This window comes from Galleria mellonella, unplaced genomic scaffold, assembly GCF_026898425.1.
Source record: "Galleria mellonella isolate WM207_F2 unplaced genomic scaffold, CSIRO_AGI_GalMel_v1 utg36, whole genome shotgun sequence".
Lineage (NCBI taxonomy): Eukaryota > Metazoa > Arthropoda > Insecta > Lepidoptera > Pyralidae > Galleria > Galleria mellonella.
Window position 1 is genome coordinate 2410966 of NW_026442086.1, and position 20486 is coordinate 2431451.

The window sequence follows — 20486 nt, forward strand, 5'->3', positions numbered from 1 at the left end:
ATGTCACCTATTTGATATAATATGATTATTAGATCTTAATAATATTCAGGCGATTTTGTAAATTTTCAAATTGATAAAAACAAGGTTTGTATATTGTATTTTTTTAAAACGATATGTTAAATACGACCAATAGGGTTATGTTATGTCATTAAAATAAAATAAAAGAAGTTTGTATCAGATAATGTTTATTGGCGCGCAGATGGCGTCGACAAGGGCAGCGGTGAGGCGCCGGCGCAGGCGCAGTGCGGCGCGGTCGACGCGTGCTCGCCGTCCGTACCTCGCGCACTCTACCACCACCGTCGTGTTGCACGACTCCTGTCCAACGTGAGCACACGATACTGTTATTTATTAGAGAAAACGTGAAGGGATTCAGAAAATATCATTGTTGGAGTACAGTTATTTGTCACGGTTTTCTAAACTATTTTGTTAAAAAAATTATAACAAATAAATTAGATAAATTTTAAATTTATTTACTCGATGTACTTTACGGGGTCTGGATATTCAACAAAATATGTGCAAATTTTTTACCTTTTATATTTACGTGAAAGAAGTAAAAAAACTCAATTATAGATTCTTTAGCTATGTTTGCGACTTCGCCCGCGTGTTCCGGGACATAGATTGAAAGTAATAAATGTAGTTTGTACACTTCTTTTGCTTATCAAATAAGTTATATTAATGCTAAATTACATGGAGAAAGTTTCAAATAAACTCACTTTCATATTTATTATTTGACAAAGAGAGAGAGAGAGAGAGAGAGAGAGAGAGAGAGAGAGAGAGAGAGAGATACTGCTAATTAGCATTAAATTCCCTTTTTGTGCAATGTACTTTGAGTAACCAATAAAATTTTAAATAAATTAAAAATACCAGTAAGCATAAGGATAGTAAAGGATTATATCGTTGATGATTTTGTTTAAACATATGTGTAAAAAATTTGTACTTTAAATTTAACCAAATATATGAAACATATAATATTTATGTAAATAATATAATTATAAAATATTTTAGTTCGCATAATTTAATATTTGGATTCGTTGAGAGCAAAGTAAACTAATATAACTATATATACCTTATAATGGTTAAGTTGCACTTCGCTGAATGGCGCTGACCATCCACCAAATCCTGAGCTACCGAGACTGGCTAAAGGATAATGGTTAAATGCTGTCAATACTCTTCTCGTCAGCATTATACTTTTGCTATAATATCCCATAGGACTCTCTATCGCTGATCTCACAACGTGTCTTGCTAATTTAGGTACGGGTATTTCTTTACCACACCAAGATTTGTATTCATTCTTTATTTTAACACCTCTTTCTATAACTTCCGCAACTTCATTGCTTAAACTATTTTTATCATCTATTAATTCTATTTCACTTATATCTAAGTTTTCTTTATTACTAATTCGAACATCGTCTCTTTTAACATAAATTTTACTTGTGTTGTAAACTTTTTTATATTTATCTACTCCTTGCATGAAACCAAAGAAGAAGACATTCTGTACTAAAATAGCTGAGTTTTGTATCGGATCCCAGCCCCGTTTAGATAGGCGATCAATTAATGTGCCTAAATTATCAGCTACTTTAGGTAGGATTATTTCATCTATATCTAAAGGGATTACGAAATCTGATTCTATTATATTTCTGTACAAGCAATCATTATAAGTTATGATATGATCTCGTCTTCTTTGCCAAAGAGATCTATCTGACTTATTTTTAATAGGAACTTGATATAACCGAACGTAACCTTTGTCTTTGTAATACGACAGAACTTTCTGAGTTTCTTTATTTATTCTATCAATGTATATATCAATTATATCTACACCAAGTAATTTATTTGTTTCTATCCATTCTATTAAATTCAGCGATATATCTTGATCAAAATTAATATCTTTAACACATATTGTAAAATTTCGTTTATTTCTAGAATGTTTTTTATTTGGCTTTAAAAGAAAGGCGTTGGTAGGATCATTACATGGTTCTGTGACGATAGATACCACTGAAGGGCTATATAGAGATTCTGTTAAAGGACAAGATAAAAGTAATGGTGTTTCCACATCTAAAGAATTGGTATCCCACTCGTGCCACCAGATTTCCAAAGGTTTAGCTGCAACTACTTCCACAGAGTTTTCAAACGAGCTAATGACACGGGTTTGGCAGTATAGGGGTTCTTCTGTAGAAAAGTTTCTTCCTGTAAACAAATAATAATAATAAAAAAATTTAATTGGTAAAAGTCAATCACACGATTACACGACTACAATTCTGATTAGATTACGGTTATAAATATAGACGTAACTTTGCCACGTTTGTACGGATTACATTGAGAAATTCCATTACTTGGAGTTACATGATAGTAATTTGTCAGAGTCATTTCCTTAGATGCGGCACAGCGGTTCTTGCAAGGAACTGTCATTACAACGGTGCTTCAATTGCGGCCTTTTCTGAACAGGATTGAACTGCTTCTTATTACAGTTGAGAGAAGTCAGAAATAACTACTATAAGGGCAAGATACTTAACATCAAATCGTTATTGGCACTCGTAATTTGAAGCATTAGTATTGAGAAAACCCTATGCCACTTTGTTTTTTATAAGTCATTTTAAGTATACATTATTTTTATAATGAACTTTGCGTTATTAATTTTGTAGTTGCAGAAAGAAATTATAGTTATTAAGCGTATTCTATAAATTATCTAATATAAATAAAAATTCTACATGTATTGTATTGTAGAGTGTTAGATTTATAATAGTGGAGTTTGATCGCATTCCATAAGAATTTTTAAAATAATAAAATAAATCACCATAGAAAATAAAAAAAAGTGCGAGTAGAATACGAAAAAGACTAGTTTTTAAAGTAAATGTTTAGTTTTAGATCGTATAACTTTTGCTCGAATTTGCAACCAAAAGGTAGCATTATGTATGAAAGGTAATTTTATTCTCATATCTACATGTTACAAAGATTTTCGTTAAATGACTTAATGAGCCTCATTACTGTAATACTCAATCCTGTCTACTGGCGCACCGACTATGTTGCGAAGAAAACGATTTAGGTTAGCATGCAAGTCGCTTCTATTATCCACTTAAAAGACCGAGAAGATATGTAATTAACAGATTGTTGAAAATTAACTAAATCCTCTTGGAATGGGGTCTTAAGTCTAATAACAAATAAATAGAATAAACTGTGTCAATTGAAGTGATAAGGGTTCTGCTCCAAAGATATTACAGAAAAAGAGATGTTTGTTCATAATTTTTTTTAAGGTAATGAACGATATTTTTTTATTAACTTTTTGAAGAAATAAGAATAATAATAAATAATTAAAACATAATTTTATTCAAAGTCATTAAGAAAATAAGGTAAATTTAGCTGGTAAAGAGATTGTAGAATATATAGTAGTATAATAGCGATTTTTTTTATTGTTCTTAGATATATAGAAACTTTATTAAAAAGGAATACAGTTCCTTTTTTATATATATATTTTTTTTTCGCATATATCCAAGTAAATGATACTCCGCTGTAGCTAAATTAGCGAATTTAAAAATCGTGGTGTCGAGGTGTATGTAGTATTTTAATCTGTCCGTGTTACAATATAGGAGTGGCGTTTATCTTGGCCGGGAAGGAATTTACACGACATGTACGCTCGCCTTCAGTGACAAATGAGCGAGAGCTTATCGCCATTCGCGCTCTCTTCTCGGACACTGCCACTTTTGTTGCTGTGATACATTGCGCGATATATAAATGACTCACTATATATTGCATGCAAACTGATTTTAATGAGACATCCACCCGTGACTTATTGAAACACACCCCGAAAATAAAATTTAAAAGTAAATAACATTCCGTATTTCTGTACGCGATTAAGTTGTTTACAATGTACTTTTTTTCTGTTCGAGCGCGTGGAAAACCGCCGATCGGCTATCACGTTCGCCAATAATTATGGTGTTGTTTTATCACCGCACGAGATTTCGCGGATGTCTTTATTGATGTAGATTGCGTCAATTTTTTACTTAAAAGTACGAAGCAGTTTTGTTTTATTTATATTCATATGCACTTCGCAAAGGTTATGTGTGTTATAAAAATTATAGCTTTCATAACGACAATTCTGGTGCGTGCTTTTTAAGCAGATACAATTTCGACCGTAAAGTTTTATAAGACATAATCACGTTTTTAAAGCTTGCCCAAAAAAAAAGGATAACCCTGCATGTGAAATATGTTAAAATCATCAACTCGAGGGCACCATAACATATCGTGATCAGATTTTTATCTGAGAAAGTCTATTACCTATATTTTACTATTAATGTATAAGCTTTGAATGTACCTCGTATAATTGTGCTGCAGGCAATGAAACGTAGGTATTCAGTTTTATAACATTATAAATTAAAATGTATGATGAAATATTGAAATAAACGATTAATTCTGAAGACTAAAAAAGAAACGATAAAATATGTATATTTTAAACTTGTAGCACTTATAAATAAACAAAACAAAATTAATAAAATATTCACGACTTTCAACGATGATTATTAGATGCTGTATATATATGTATTTTAATGATATTAAATTTAATAAGGAAAATATAGTTTTATGGAGTTAATGCACGAAATTAATAATTTTTGTTGTAATCGAATTGGCGAGACAAGCATTCCAAAGCATACCGTGCGATATGTGCAAAGTTGTGCAAAAAAAAATCATACTAACCGTGAAATGAAGCCAAAATGCGTACATATCGTTGGGGCGTTCTGTCGTCATAATACGCCGCATATAGTGACACACTTGTACCAGTCACTAATTGCCAAGATGAGTCCGAAGCAGGCCCGGGAGACCAGCTTCGATTCTGAAAAATAAAATTATCTACATTTTTTTCAGCAATTTTTACCTTGAGCGGTCGCATAAGACAAAAACAAACTTAAATGCCAACAAAAATAAATGATATTTAAATTTTTTTAAACTATATTTTTTACGACATATATCTATAGTTAATGATGTGAGTTAAGGCAAAGATATAGAATGCCTAAGAGTTTTTAGAGGCCTAACAATTAATTTTTTTTAACAGGGGCAAAAAAGTATGTAGGCTATGTTACAAAACTGAACTGTGACTGCTAAGGTTAAGCATTATTGTAATAATTGTTGTAGTCTGTCGTATTATTGTTTATTTAACTTTTACATATATATAAAGTACACGTGACGAACATAAGTGTGGGGTATGCAGAGAAGCTGTTGCCTCTATTTTGTTCCCATGTTTACATTAAATAAAATGTGTTCGTAAAGTGCTGATTACTTAACAAGGTAATAGGAATACATAACATAATATCTCAGCATTTTTCCTTAATAATTACCCTTAAGTTTAAGTCTTAAGAAGCTTGTTTATTATTACTAGTTACATTGTGTTAAAATTGAAGTAGTTATGTATTATGATTAATGGGTGTAGCAGCTGCAAAGCGCGGGGGATAATAGAAATTATATGCTTCAGGTGTCTATAAATATTATAATGGACACGTATATAACTGTTTCATGTAATATTGTATATAATAAGATAATGTCATATCATCGTTATTATCTTCCTACTTTTATCCCAATTATATTTGGGGTCCGGTGTAATGTGTTTTTAAAATAATGTCATATATTTTATATAATACTATTTTATATATAGGTTTTAGGGAAACATAATAATTATAAACTATTTATCATGTTATTTATTCGACGGATAAGTCAACTGGAAAATTTAAGTAATGGTGCTAGTTTATAGTAATATTTTTCCTCAAAATCTCCTGCATTAAAAATTTTTGAATATATTAATGTTGGAGCTTTTAATTAATAAAGAAACATTGTTACATTTTTAATAATACTATTGTGCATTATACGAAAATTTGTTACGTGGTTTAAATAAAGTGAGTAAATAGCTCCCGTTATTTTTTTCTACTCTATCCAAAGGTTGTCTGTAAGAGATTGTTTTAGCGATAAGACCGTCTTTTGTACTTTATAATTGTTATATTAAATATATATATATATATATATATATATATATATATATATATATATATATATATATATATATATTTGTATTAAACAATAATACAAAGAGTTAATAAATAAATAAATAAGTAGAGCAGCAAATAGACAATCAATTATCCTGGAATTAAATAAAAAAATATCGTACTTTATTTCGTGACTAATGAAATAATGTGCCTACCGAAAAAGCCGTAATGTGCATGCGACGCCATCTTTTGTACAGTTTTTATTCTTTTAGCCGTATGACTCCTGAGAATTATTTGGATATTGTTCGTTATTTCATTGAAATACAAAATAAGAAATATATTTTAATACAAAGCGTGGATTAGTACCGTTAGTGTAGATGTTAGCTACATTTATTTAATTACTATTTTATTCATATCAGACTGTTTTATATTTTATTTTGTGTAAAATTTTATTTCAATAATAAGTATTGGTTATATTTAAATATATTATTTTATAAGTTGTATCGCTACTCATAGTTCACAACTACGACTTATTGGGCTATTGACCTTTACCGATAGCATAATTAACTTCGGGTACATCATTAGCAAAATTGGTGATTACACGATGGCGGTAAACTCATAAAATATAAATCCTAACAAATGTCTACTATTAATGCGACAGTGACCTTGTTTATTTGGTACCTTAACGGCTTAGTAATAGACTATTTTTTATATTGATGAATAAAAAAATTCCAGGTTATGTGGCAGTTGCGATTAAAAAGTAGTCTTAAATAAATAATTATACGACATTTATTCATATATTGTAACTCTGCCACTATGACATTTTAGGTACTTTATTTGAGAAATTTCTTATCAATATTAACAAGTACTATTAGTACATTTTAGCATTCAGCTATTTGTTAAAATGTTTATACTATCAGATAAACTAGAAGTTTATAAGTAGGTAATTAAGTAAAGTAACAACTCAAAGTCTCAACTTTATTTAAAATCCTATACTTACAATAAAGATCAATTTTATTCCTTATGTCTAATGTTATAAGGAAATAGAAGATAACACTTCTAACACCCGACAGTAATTGACTAAAGGACTAGTCTTAAACCGCCCTGGTATCTATCGGGTACAATTTGCATAAGTCTCAGCTTCTAAGTTGATCGGATCCCACGGTAGGCAGCATCAAGTTTTGCTATAGAAGGCAGGATTTATGATAACCATGCGCCGCGAGTCGTGCATGTAAAGGTGGAATTAGACAAGCAATGGAACATAGAACTCGGTAGTTTTGGATAAAAATAATAACGGAAGACAAATATATAAAGTTATTCGCAGATGTAGTCAAGTAACGCAAGAATACTCTCAACATATAGCGCTAAATAAAAAATAATGAAGTATGATAAGAAAGGACGAGAATTCGCTCGTTTAGTCTAACCCCATCTTTATAAATCCAGTACAACGCTTCAAACACATCGTATATTATACTTTTATACCCTCGGGGAATTTAGTGCAGTGGAAATCAAAGAAATAAAATTTATGGAGTATGATTGCTAATGTAAAATAAAAGTGTTTGCAGAATTGAATACTATTACAAGTATAATTGGGTTTACTTGCCATGTTTACAATTATAGATAGGTATAGGCATAAAATTATAGAATAGAAATTTTATTTATAGGATAATGCAAATTATGTAAGTAAAACAAAACAGCCTTTTTGTTGAAATTAATAAAGTAACGTATTATCATCCGTTATACCACCAATGATAATAGTAAGTTATAAGGTTTTTTTATCATCAAATAAACTTCGTTTATTGTTTTATGAAAGTAGATTTTTTTTTTATCTAAACAGAGGAAATAATAATCATGTTTTAAAAGAGTATTAAAAACAATACGGTCGGCGTACGTGTATGAAAGGATTGACAAAAGTATAGGAAGCGAAAGAGTTCTGTTTGAATCGAAGCATTTGGCATACCATTGTTTCCTTCTATCCTAATGGGAGACAGGAGTGACAGATATGTATATCTATATGTATTTTTTAAGAATGATATATCTACATCACCATATATAACCATCTAGTTATAAGGATAGAGGAAGACCTGTAAAGACATGGAGGATCTGTGTGAAATGTGGATGGAGACATCTGTGTGAAAGATGATTTACCAGAATGGATGTGAATATGGAAATGACTGCGAATAGAGATGACAGGAAAGTAAAACATATAACGTCAAACATGAATAATTAGTATAAGCGCAGAAAGATGACGATGAAGAAAAATAAAATAAAAGTGAATAATTTTTTCCTTACTATAGTTACCTATAGGTAAATAAAAAAAATGTGGTGTTAGCATTGCGGAAATTGGTGTATATAAATAGGCGAAGTGTAAACCTGTATAGGTGCGGGTTCTCTCACCAGTTGCTTGTAATTCATAGATAATTGCTCCTCTGCCGAGAATTAAAGCTTAAGTAAGCGTGAACGGTTATTATATCGTGTTAAAAGCATTTACTTTAGTTAATTGACACTCATAATTGACACTTATAATTGACAATGATTCGAGAATACAAATACGTATGTGAAAATACATTGCATTATTATTAAATCTCTATTAGTTTAAAAGTTTTTATGTAAAATATTTATATATATATATATATAAGTTAAATAAAAGCAAAGAATGCCAATCTGTGCTCTTACTAATATTAAGTTTTAAAAGCAGTAAGCATTAGAGTATTAGAACAGTTTAACAAATTATTATAGAATTTAATATAGTATTTGGTACTAGAGTAGACAATTTTTAATTTGTTTCAATCAATATATTCCGGTAACATCGATAAAGCCAGTGGCATAGGTAGTTTTACATTTCTAAAAGTAATATTTTCATGAGCTTTATTAATAATAGGTTAGAGAGATTGTATGACTAAATTGTTCATACTATATATTTTATCTACATCTAGTGAAATCTCAGATATAAGATACATATTTATAAATACATTGACAATTGTAGTTTTTTATAAAAAAGAAAATTGATAAACAATTGAAATAGAACAAAAAATACATATATTACATCAAGTCAACAGACGGCATTTTTACTAATAATAAATATAATTAATAAATAAAAATATATAACGAGGACCAGCACATTGTGCACACTTGTAACAAGTGTTATGGGCGCCGTAGTTTACTATGTGATATTCAAGTCTTTAAGTGACTGTTGCTGTTTTCCTTCACGAAGGCGATTATTGCGTTCAAGTGAGTTAAACTATGTCACATTTTATCACAAGAGGAATTTCTTGAGATCTTCCTCTTTATACAATTAATAAAAAAAAAATACAGGTTGTTTTAAGTGAAATCTTCGTCAATTTAAATATTTTTTTCAATTGATACGGTTAGGTTTACTCTCGTGCTGGTTCCATATTCTTTTTATTACGACAGAAATAGCGTTAGTAGTCAAATGTTTATTATAAAAATGTTCAAATAAAAAAATAACAATATTTAGTATACCTGCCATCGGTACATAAAACGGTATGGTAGTATTATGCCCGTAAGTTATTATTAGCGTAACTTTTTTCTTATTTCGGTTAGGTACCTCCTAAAACAATTTATATACTATGACGCAATGCTTTTAGTCTTAAAAGGAGTTTCCGCTCTATAATTACGCTTTAAATTGAAATAATTAAGATTCTACAGGTTGATGTATGTTATTTATATTCCTTTTAAAACAGCGCTAAACATGAAATTTCCCTGAGGAAATATTTTTAGAATAAAGTTAATTAAAAATAAAAAAGGCAAAGTGATCTCAAACAAAGATATATAAATCTTGATGCCTTATTCAGAATAGGAATAAATATTTGAGATTGATACAAATATTTATTCCATTAAGGGAATAGAATGTTCGGCCCTTAAACGAGTAAGTGATTGTACGAGAAGGAAAGCTTAGCATATACGCCGTTTGTTTGTTGTCGATCTGGAATGTCGCACAATTATTTTACAATTCAGACTATGTTCGCTTAAAAGTATCTACTAGTTCAGCAGCTACTACCGGCGCAACGAATGTAAGAATCTATTGAAATATAAAATAAAATGTTCACCGCTATCCTTGATTACAAATGTAAAAGTTTCTATATCTGTTACCTCTTAGCGTCTTTACGACTTAACCAATCACTATGAAATTTGATGTACATATATTATATGGTATACACACGCTATTTTTTATATCGGTCAGTAAACGTATCCTGAACAGAAGTTGCGGGTTAAAGCTAGTAATCATATACTCGGGAGCATTTAATGACAGCTGTTGCTGTAGTGAACGTTGTCTCGACGTGTCCACATTTCACAAAGCGTCTTAGAATTCAACAAAGATAGCGGAGAGAGTGCCTATTGAAGTTACTTGGATTAATTTGATTTAAAAATCTATTAAGAATAAAATATAATATAAACAAAATAAAGTTCGCAATTTTGTATTAAATTTTTTGATTATATTTTAATTGTAAATTTAACTGTAAAATCTATTAAAATATTCAATAATACAGGACCTGATAATAATACGTTTGTAGGACAATTATGGCTTGCACTTACTAAATATTTAAATCCGGGAGCCTGATAAGAATGAGTAAGTACTAGGAACCATAAAGAACGTGATGGAGAAATATTATGTTGTTCACGAAATAGTACTTGCGACGTGACCTCACGTAGGATTCTGTAATATAATAAAGAAAGACTGTTAGAGGCCCTAAATAAAGTTCATACTGCGTATTTTACATAATATTACTTGTAATAACTGTAACTAACTTAGAATGCAAGTTATCATTTAATCTGTTAAAAAAAAATAGATGTAACAAAATATAATTGTATTTAAATAATATAATAAACGAGTCATGTATCGATGTACCTACGTCATTGATAAAATAGTTAAAATTAAGATACAATTAATAAAATATAAAAGCCTTACAACATTTAAACAAACACTCCGTATCGACTCAACTATATTTTATTTTTTAAACACTCTGAAATCCTTTTAGATGGAATAAAGCTTTAAAAGCCATTCTACCTGACATTGCTGCTAAAAAAGTATGTCGAACACATTTGATATTGGTTGACCATTATTATAATAAAAAAATAATCTGTACAAAATTATATATTTTGGTACGTGTGAATACCAGCACTTCGCGTTATTACAGATTATTGCTGTTATTATTTGCGATGTTCGCTGTTTCGACATAAAACAAAAAGTGTTTTTCAATCATCACGTATTGGAATAATACGAATATTACGATATAGCACTCAATTGGCAAAATAATTTGAGTGGTTAGTGGCTGTATATTGTTGGATGTTCTCATTTTGAAGCGAAATAAATATACATAATATACGATATGGCATACGAAATTATAAGGTATGGAGACATACACCTTAATCCTTAGGGTTGGCAATGCAAAAGACCACTCTTGTGAATTTATTTTTGTAATTTTTACGTTATGTTCATATCTTTAGGTTAGGTTATAAGTTTTTACAATTTGTTTTTTTTTTTTTTTGGCTTGTGAAATGATAAAATGATAAACGTTTCAAGTTGCAAAAAAACTGCAATAACTATGTCAAGCGTAAAACGTCCATTGAATTTATTTAGATAAAGTAACAATTTTGAATACAATACCTTTTATAATGCATGTAAATTCTTTAAATACAGTGTGAAATAACTGCATAATGTACTTGATCTCACATGTGTGTATTGATGCAAATGTTTTATGTGTTATGTAACTGAATATTGTGTTCTATTATCATGAGAATAGTAATAGTGCTTAACTATCTGTTCGATTAGATTAATTCGTAGTCGTCTAAGCAGATCTAACCGAACCAGTGTTACCACCTTTAGATAAAGTATATAATTAGATTTCGAAGTATAGGAAAACAGGTATTTTATACTTATGGGGAGTATTACTCTAAAAGCAAAACTAGTTACATACTATGTATTTTATGACTGCGTATTAATTATAATTTTGTATATTTTTAATAAGTAGCTTTTGACAGTTTATGGTTTCATGTTTAGATAGTCGCCTTGTGGCCCTAAAGCACTCCTATCTAACTGAAATGATTCTATGAATCATTTCACTTAGATAGGTTTCAGTCAGTTAGGTGCACTCTGTGCTAGATATTTAAATATACACGAATTTAAATATACGAATATACATACAAGGAAAAACATTCAGTAGTCGAGAAACAACTTATGTATGACCAAAGTGTTTCAAGATTAAAATATTTTTTATCATTCTGCCGCCAAAAACCTTCGTTTGTGAAGCTATGTTTATTTTAAAAAGATGGGATTTTATTTTAGCTATTATATTAAATATTTTATTATTAAGATATTTGATAGCTATATAAAAATAATTGTGGGTTATATTGTATTTCGATTATTTAAGTAAATTTTACTTAAATCATCGAAATTATTAACAGATATAATAATAATCGAAACTTAAATATTATATAAATGTCAAATAATTATCCATTTATTCATAATACCGTGGGCGAAACAGTATAATCTATTATGTCCATGGTCATGTCTAAAGGCGACGGTTACCACTTTCCATCAGGTGGGCCGTCAACTTGTTTGCTATTCTAAGTTGTATAAAAAAAAAGATCAACTTGTTAATTACTTATTTAATCACTTTATCTAACCTCCTCATATAAATAAAGAAATATATATTAGTTATATTATATATATTATTACACTAAATATAGAAAAACAGTTCCTATTCATTTTAGTTAAATAAAGGCGAAATATAATTGCGAATAAACTCTTAAAATATTGTTATTTTTTACCTTAGAAATGCTAATAAGTTCCTTTTAAGAATACGCACTACGATTGTAGAATAATGTTTAAACTGTAAAAGTAAATGCTCTAAGGTTACATTCACACATCAACGAACTGTCATTTTATATGAATCGTATATATATGTATTTTCGCAGTGACCCACAAACAGCTGCGACTATAAATACTCACGGGTAGTAAAGAATTGTGAATTTGGCCAAAAAAGGATTTTATCATGAAGAATTGTTACATCTACTATTAAACCTGGACTCGATTTTTAAAGGCAAACTTAAAAACTTTTTTAGCGAATCATCAATAGTGAGAGTATGTATGAAAGGGCCGTAAACCAATTCTATGGACAATGTAAGGCATGTGAAGATGCTCGTGCAAGGAGCTCGCATTCGTCCCGACTTCGATGCCAGTGGCGGCATACTATTAGAAATGCCCGTAGAGAATATTGATTTCGATTTATTTTCCATTCGTGACCGGCATCGTAATAGATTATCGATGTACAAAACGAGTTGAGGTATTATAAAATCTATTGCAGCGCTTGGTTGCCATTGCCTTTGATTGTGCGATACAGACGATCTTGCGAATTCGTTTCTGTCGTTTTATTTAATAAGCTTTTGTTGCTGAAGCCTACTGTTAATAGAAGTTTAGGTCAATAGTGTTATATCGTTTTAATAGTCGTCTCCATTTTTTTTTAAATGAACTTAATTCAATTGATGTGGGTGATATCGATGCTAAAAAAATCTGTTGATAAATGTGACATTTTTAGAGCCGGGTCGAAATGCTTCATACAATGCTGATGCATAAACTATCTCTAATCATTGCTTTCGTATATGATGACATTTTCGCGTAGAGTAAATTTTAAATGTGTAGGTAGTGTAGGCATTTGTCCGGAGTACGGACTTGCGTGGTGGTAGAATTTAATGAAATATAATGAAATGTAAGCAAATAGATTGTTTTACCTCTGACAATCATTTCTGGAATTTAAAAGGAGCTAACAGTAAAATATACGTGAATTTCCTTCGATTACGAAAAGAAAATATTTTAAAAGTAGACTTTATCGAGACTTTATAATTTACTACAAAATATATAAAAATATAAAAAAAGGATTCAACGGAATTACCAATCTAATTTCGCTAATATCAAGAGATGGCTACTAGACTTACCACGACTGGTGTCATTGGAAATCTATTCTATCATATACTATATTATTGAAATATATAATAAATATATTTTATTTGTTTAAATATCGAATAAAATACCCATTCCTATCTAACTTGATATCAAAAATATTCTTTATTCTTAGAGTTTGCCATATCCTTCAATATCGATAAATTATAGGTAAACATCTAATTTACAACAGTTGTAAACTATCTGTTGTAATACCACGACAGACTCGAAAAACCGAGAGAGAGAGCATAGAATTGCCATACTAAAGATCATTTTTTTTTATTTTATCTTACCAGTATTGAAAAATTATAATATTTAAGTATTTTCAATTAGGAATGAACAATACACTTAAAATATATATGTCAAACTAAAATACAAGACCATAGTAAATAAAAAATTGATCAGCAAGTAATAACTAAAAATTTGCAAAAAAAAAAAAATTGTTTATAGTTAAAACACCAGAAGATAGGTAAATTTATTCTGTTTAATTTTATAGAAAGGAACCTATCATTAGTTTTATAATTCAATATCCTCTTCCGGCAGGTACGACTATGTAAGTATATAGTGCTTGCCGTTGCGACAATTTCCTGTGTAATACTGGTTATAATTTATACTTGTATGTAGTTTGTAGATGCTCTTATTTAATTTAATAATAATTAATTATGTACTTATTAAACACGTATATCCTACTTGAACTGTTAGGTTTATTTTTTTGCGTCCTATTTAGACACTTTTTTATTTTTAAATTTAGCTAGTTTTTTGCAAAAAAAACTAGCTAAATTTAAAAATAAAAAAATTTTTTTAGGTTTTTGTAATTTGTAACCAATATTTATTTGAAAAAAGTAGGTAAAACACTTTTTTAAAAGATTGCTCATGATTTTATTGTAATTATAGAATGAAATAAATAAATAATTTAAAATACATTTCTTATAAACTGATTTGAGCACTTACACATATGACAGTTTTTTATTATTATTATATCAGCCATAAAGTGGCCTCTCTCATAAGGGGGGTTTTGCTAGTTGTTGCCACATGGCACATGGCAACATTGGCGGTGTTTTAAATGGGATGCTGCTGCTGTAAAAACTAATTAATAGTTTATAATGGCCAAATGTCATCTGTTCAAAAGAACAGAACTTATTTAATCAAAACTTCTATAAACAATTTTGACCGGATGGGTGTGTGACACATAATTATACCATTTTGTATGTAAAAGTTGTTACAACCACAAGATCGCGTCATGACTGTATTTATTGTTAGTAGCAGGAAGTACCGCTGCATACTAAGTAGATATGACAATAGGCCATATTTTCTTAGTGTTGCATTTTCGCAGCCGTTCTTGTCTGATATTTACATAAACAAGAGTAACTGCGGCTATATTTTATACTGCCTAACTGTTACAGTACTTAATTTAACTAATTAAAGTCCATAAGGAAGACTTAGGCGCAGGATATTTTATGTGTACTCGTATATAATCTAAATATGTTGTGTTTATAATCAAAGTTTGTATGTTGTAGAGATTTCAATTAGATATATTTAAGTATTATATAAGTTACTAGTGATTTATAATACAGGTATTCTTATATCTATCTCAAGCACCAGTCCCCTCACAATTATATTTATAATTTGATTACTTTAACATAAGCATGTCTCATTGTATTTCATTGTGATGAATTGTTAAGAGCAAATAAGTAGATTATTATTATTATCAATACTAGCTTACTCGGCAAACATTGTTCTGCCATATACATATTTTTTTTCTGTATAGTGAAAACCCAAATCACCTGGTGATATAAAATATACTTTACGACCTATTCTCATACTTACCAAATATACAATATATATATATATATATATATATATATATATATATATATATATATATATATATATATATATATATATATATATATATATATATATATATATATATATATATATATATAAATTGTTGCCTCAGTATCTTGCTTTTATATTATTTAGTTTGTGTACATATCGCTAATGTTTATAATTTGTATTATTCCTTGAAAGGAACAATAAAGAGTTTTCATTCATTCATCTGTCATTGACCAGAATTGCGTAAATTTATACGAATTAAAAAAAAATCCTTTTAGAAGTCGTTATAATAATTAAGGCGCTAATTAATATTATCGTTAAATATTTTAAATATTAAGTACTTACTTCTTTGGTATATATACTTATTATGATCTGGGCAGACTAGAGATAAGTCTAAGCTTAAATTTTAGTCCGACTTCAATCGTGGCATCCAGTTATTATGATATAAAAACTAAATTAATGAACCAATTTTGATAAAATTTCTATATATTTATATTTAATAATCTAAAAGTATATTCTTTCAGATAAAAATAATATTCCAATTAAGTTTCTAAATACCGGTGATTACCTCGTAAATAAACAAAAAAATACAACCTCCACCTTTATGTAGATAATTTCAAAAATTGCATGCTGTATGCATGCATCTTGTTTAAATATAACTTACAAATAGAAATTTTGAGGAGATGTCCATCGTCTGTACAGGCCTTTATAAATTTAGTGTGAAAGTAATAGTGCTCTTACTTGGGAGAGCGATCCGAGACATGAAGTAAGTGACACTTTTGGTTTACAAATTGCAATGTATATGATTGTCATTACATTTAAAATTTTTTTACAGCCTTTATTACTTACTGTGCATATGTTAGTGATGATATTCTACTTGTACACACATCTTTTTTTTTATACAGCTTAGAATGGCAAACAAGCTGACGGCCCACCTGATGGAAAGTGGTAACCGTCGCCTATAGACATGAGCAGTACCATGGACATAACAGAGTATACTGTTTCGCCCATGGTACCCCCCATGCGTTGCGATTCCAGAGGACTCGGGTGTTATTCCTCTGTACTCAGTAAATTCACGCCATATCCCACCCTTCAAACCGAAACACAGCCATGCAAACACAACTGCTTCACGGTTGAAAGACGAATGGGACAGAGGTACCCAAGCAATCGACTTTTGTACAAAGTCTTAAATTATGTTTTTACTTTGCTGACAAAAAGTATGAAAATAAAACAATTTTTTCAACACAGGGGGCAAACGAGCATATGGCTCATCTGATGGTAAATGATTACTGCCGCCCATGATCACCCACAACACCAACGGCATTGCAGGTTTGCTACCTGCCTTTTAAAGAGGAATATGCTTTTTTATTAAAGGTTATGATGTCATATTGGTTCGGAAATACTTCTGCTGGAAGTTAATTCTAAAGATTGGTTGTGCGTGGAAGAAAGAGCCTTTCAAAACGTACGGTGAAGACCGCCACTCGTCCAGATCGTTGGGATGAAATTTTAGTTTATAACGGGTTGTACGGTAACGAAAAATGGTTACTTTTCGGTAATTATAATAATGGTATATTTTTATAGTATGAATAAATAGGTTTTATATTTAGATTAGTTATGTACAGATTGTATATTTTATATAAATCATACTTTATAAACCAGATTTGTGGAGGTATACAGAGGTATGTATTCTCATGGGAACATTAATTTATTACATTGTAATAAGAATCGCTTCTCTTGCATTCTTAGCCTTTAGAGTCACAGTAATAAAATTATATATATCTTTTTACTCTTTAATCTATGTTTTTATCACAATAACGCATTTGTTAAATTAAAATATTAATTTAATTTATACATCATTATATCAGCCATTATCTGTCGACTGCTGAAGATAGGCCTACCTCATAAATTGGGGAGTTTTGCTAATTGTTGCCGCAGTGAGGCTTTAGTGATGTTTTGAGAGAAATGCTGCTGCCCATTCCACGACCATTAAGTTCTCTTAGGTGCCTCTTAATATAACCATGGGAAAGGAAGGAGTGGCCCATTCTATGCTGGGATCACACGACGATTAATTTATACGTAATAAACGTAATAATATAATGACTTAATAAAAGTAAGTAAAAGTTAATTATAAGTAAAAAACAAATACCTACTATTCATTATAAAAGACAATTCATTGAAATTTGTGTAATGTTTACAAAAATATGTTTTGTATTGTTTTTGAAAATAGGTATTGTATTATGAAAATAATACGGCTTATGTTATTTGGTACACTTACATAAATAATTAAGAATAAACACATAGTGATCTCATCCGGATAGTAAACAAAAGTAAAAAAATAAGATATCCAGATACTTAATAATTTTAAATATAAAAATAAATTGTTAACGTTCAAAGTAATCCAATAAATTTCGGAGAATTTAATTAAAGATTTGCCACGGCTGAGATGGATATTAAATATTTTTATTGGCTCTTTTAAGTTTGGTGCCTTCTAAATTCGCCAGGAAGTATCTTCATTTACATATTGGATAGGGTCTGATGCTATCAACTGTGCTATTAAATAACAACAATTTGTATGTTAAATACTCATTGTTGCTTATAAAAAAGTATATTGCCAATTTTTGTTGAAATACCGGTCCCATAGAGATTGTAAATCATTTCCACTTGATGGGAGTTTTAAATCAAGTTCTAGTTGTAGGTACATAAAGAGAGCGTTAATTTTTATGATTAAAGATTCTATTTCTAAAGCATTTTATTAACCAACTATTTTGTTATAAATAATATTTTAGTAAATTCAAATATTTCGATTTAAATTACATATATATATATATATATATATATATATATATATATATATATATATATATATATATATATATATATATATATATATATATATATATATATATATATATATATATATATATATATGTTATTATAATATATATATATATATATATATATATGCTACTATTTCATTATAACATAGGTTATATGTTATAATGAAATAGTAGCAACATTAATATTTATGTACTCGTACATATGGTTTTTAAATGTATCTACTAAATATGTATATAGGCATTTCATTTTGTATAAGATTATAATATAAAATATAGGAATAGGATTTCTGTTTCAGTTAAGTAAATACAAAAATTAAAAAAAAAATTGCATCTGGGTGGTCTATATCATTTTCATGCATTTTCGTAGAAGTGAATATCCTATTTAATCTTATTAAAGTAGTAATATACTCGTATGTCAAGCATTGTTCGGTGCCTACAATTTAATTATTATTGATCCCGTATTTGCGAAGCAGGTATATCTAAGATAAGTAAGTAAAATTAAGTAAAAAAGTAAAGTGTAACTTAAGTATAACAATGTCCAACGGTGTTTTTTTATACTCTTAAAATATAAAAAAATATGCTCGTAAGTTGAGTAGATAATGTGAAGAGTTCTTATGTTGTTAAATTTTCAGGAAACTTATTTTTTAAAAATAAGATGCTAACAATGTGTGGTATCACCGGGATAGCTGGTATCTGGTCGCAAGTGACCGGCGACGGTCGATCCATTTCTGCCTGCTTGCCCTCTGAGTACGCCACAATAGTTCTCATGGTAGAAACACCATATCCAGCTGGTTCTCGTCGTCCACCCCAGTGCACCCCCGAATGCCATTCATTGACACTGGCGATCCAGCTCACACAGAAAATCATAACCCCCGCCAGCAAGAACTTTATCACCCGAATAAACTTTCTCGCGTTGCACGGCATCATAAAAAAAAAATCAAGCCATCTGGGATTTAGATGTTTCTAATGTTGCACACGCCAGCGACGTCGCACGCGTCGTGTTAGCGCCGCGCGCATGCGTACCGGTCGCGCTACCATGGCGGACTGCGGTGAATCAGCTGATAGCGTATCAACAATGCGTCCCTTGCGGACTACAGGCTAATCGTTCTAAACTCTACGGACGTGGAAATCTAGTTTCCTATACCAGTTTTTGCTTGAAATTCTCGTAGACGCCAACGCACTTCTAACAACGTTACGTTCTCTATAAAAAGTGCAAAATGCTGAGGGTATCATATTTATTATATTATTCTTTATTCCATTCTAGCTGTGTCCCACAGCTTTGCTTACTTAAATAAATCATATTTATTCTATGTTCGTCAAGTTTAACTCTGTTAAACGTTTAAATATAATTTAGCAATAAAAATCTAAATATATTTACTGACTTTGCATTTACCATATTAGTAGAAATATAGTAAGTATGTGCATGCCCTTCGAGTGTAAGAAAGTTTGTGACAGAACTATGCAGTATATAAAAGATTCATAAAACAATTTGGCTATTCCTAATTCCGTATATACATTGACTATATATAAATATGCTAGTGACCTATATGTAATTATGATGTTATTGTACGTAGGTAACAAATTATTTGTAATATATATCTTTTTTATGCAACTTAGAACGGCAAACAAGCTGACGGCCCACGTGATGGAAAGTGGTAATCGTCGCCTATAGACATGAGTAGTAACCATGGACATAACAGAATATACTGTTTCGTCTATGATACCCCCCATGCGTTGCCATTCCTGAGGGCTCATGTATTATTCCCCTGTACTTTGTTAATACACTGCCATATCCCGCCCTTCAAACTGAAACAGTCATGCAAACATAACTGCTTCACAGTAGAAACACGAATGGGACAGAGGTGCCCAAGCAAATGACTTTTGTACAAA

The 20486-nt window shown here is 29.9% G+C and overlaps 1 protein-coding gene and 1 long non-coding RNA gene across 3 annotated transcripts in view; one reads left to right on the forward strand and one right to left on the reverse strand.

The window, feature by feature from the left end:
• The window catches only part of LOC128201202 (uncharacterized), a 64181-nt gene that overhangs the window by 7861 nt on the left and 35834 nt on the right, over positions 1 to 20486 (forward strand). For both annotated transcript variants that reach the window (XR_008253109.1, XR_008253110.1), the window contains exon 2: positions 200 to 324. This is a non-coding gene — a long non-coding RNA (uncharacterized LOC128201202). The remainder of the gene's footprint in view (positions 1 to 199; positions 325 to 20486) is intronic.
• On the reverse strand, positions 169 to 19666 carry LOC113520673 (uncharacterized). The gene is made up of 4 exons (XM_026906076.3): positions 19260 to 19666; positions 4687 to 4822; positions 1067 to 2184; positions 169 to 315 (listed from the first exon to the last, which is right to left on the reverse strand). Exons 1-4 carry the CDS (start codon positions 19521 to 19523, stop codon positions 175 to 177), a joined length of 1659 nt encoding a protein of 552 aa, XP_026761877.2. The 5' UTR covers positions 19524 to 19666; the 3' UTR covers positions 169 to 174.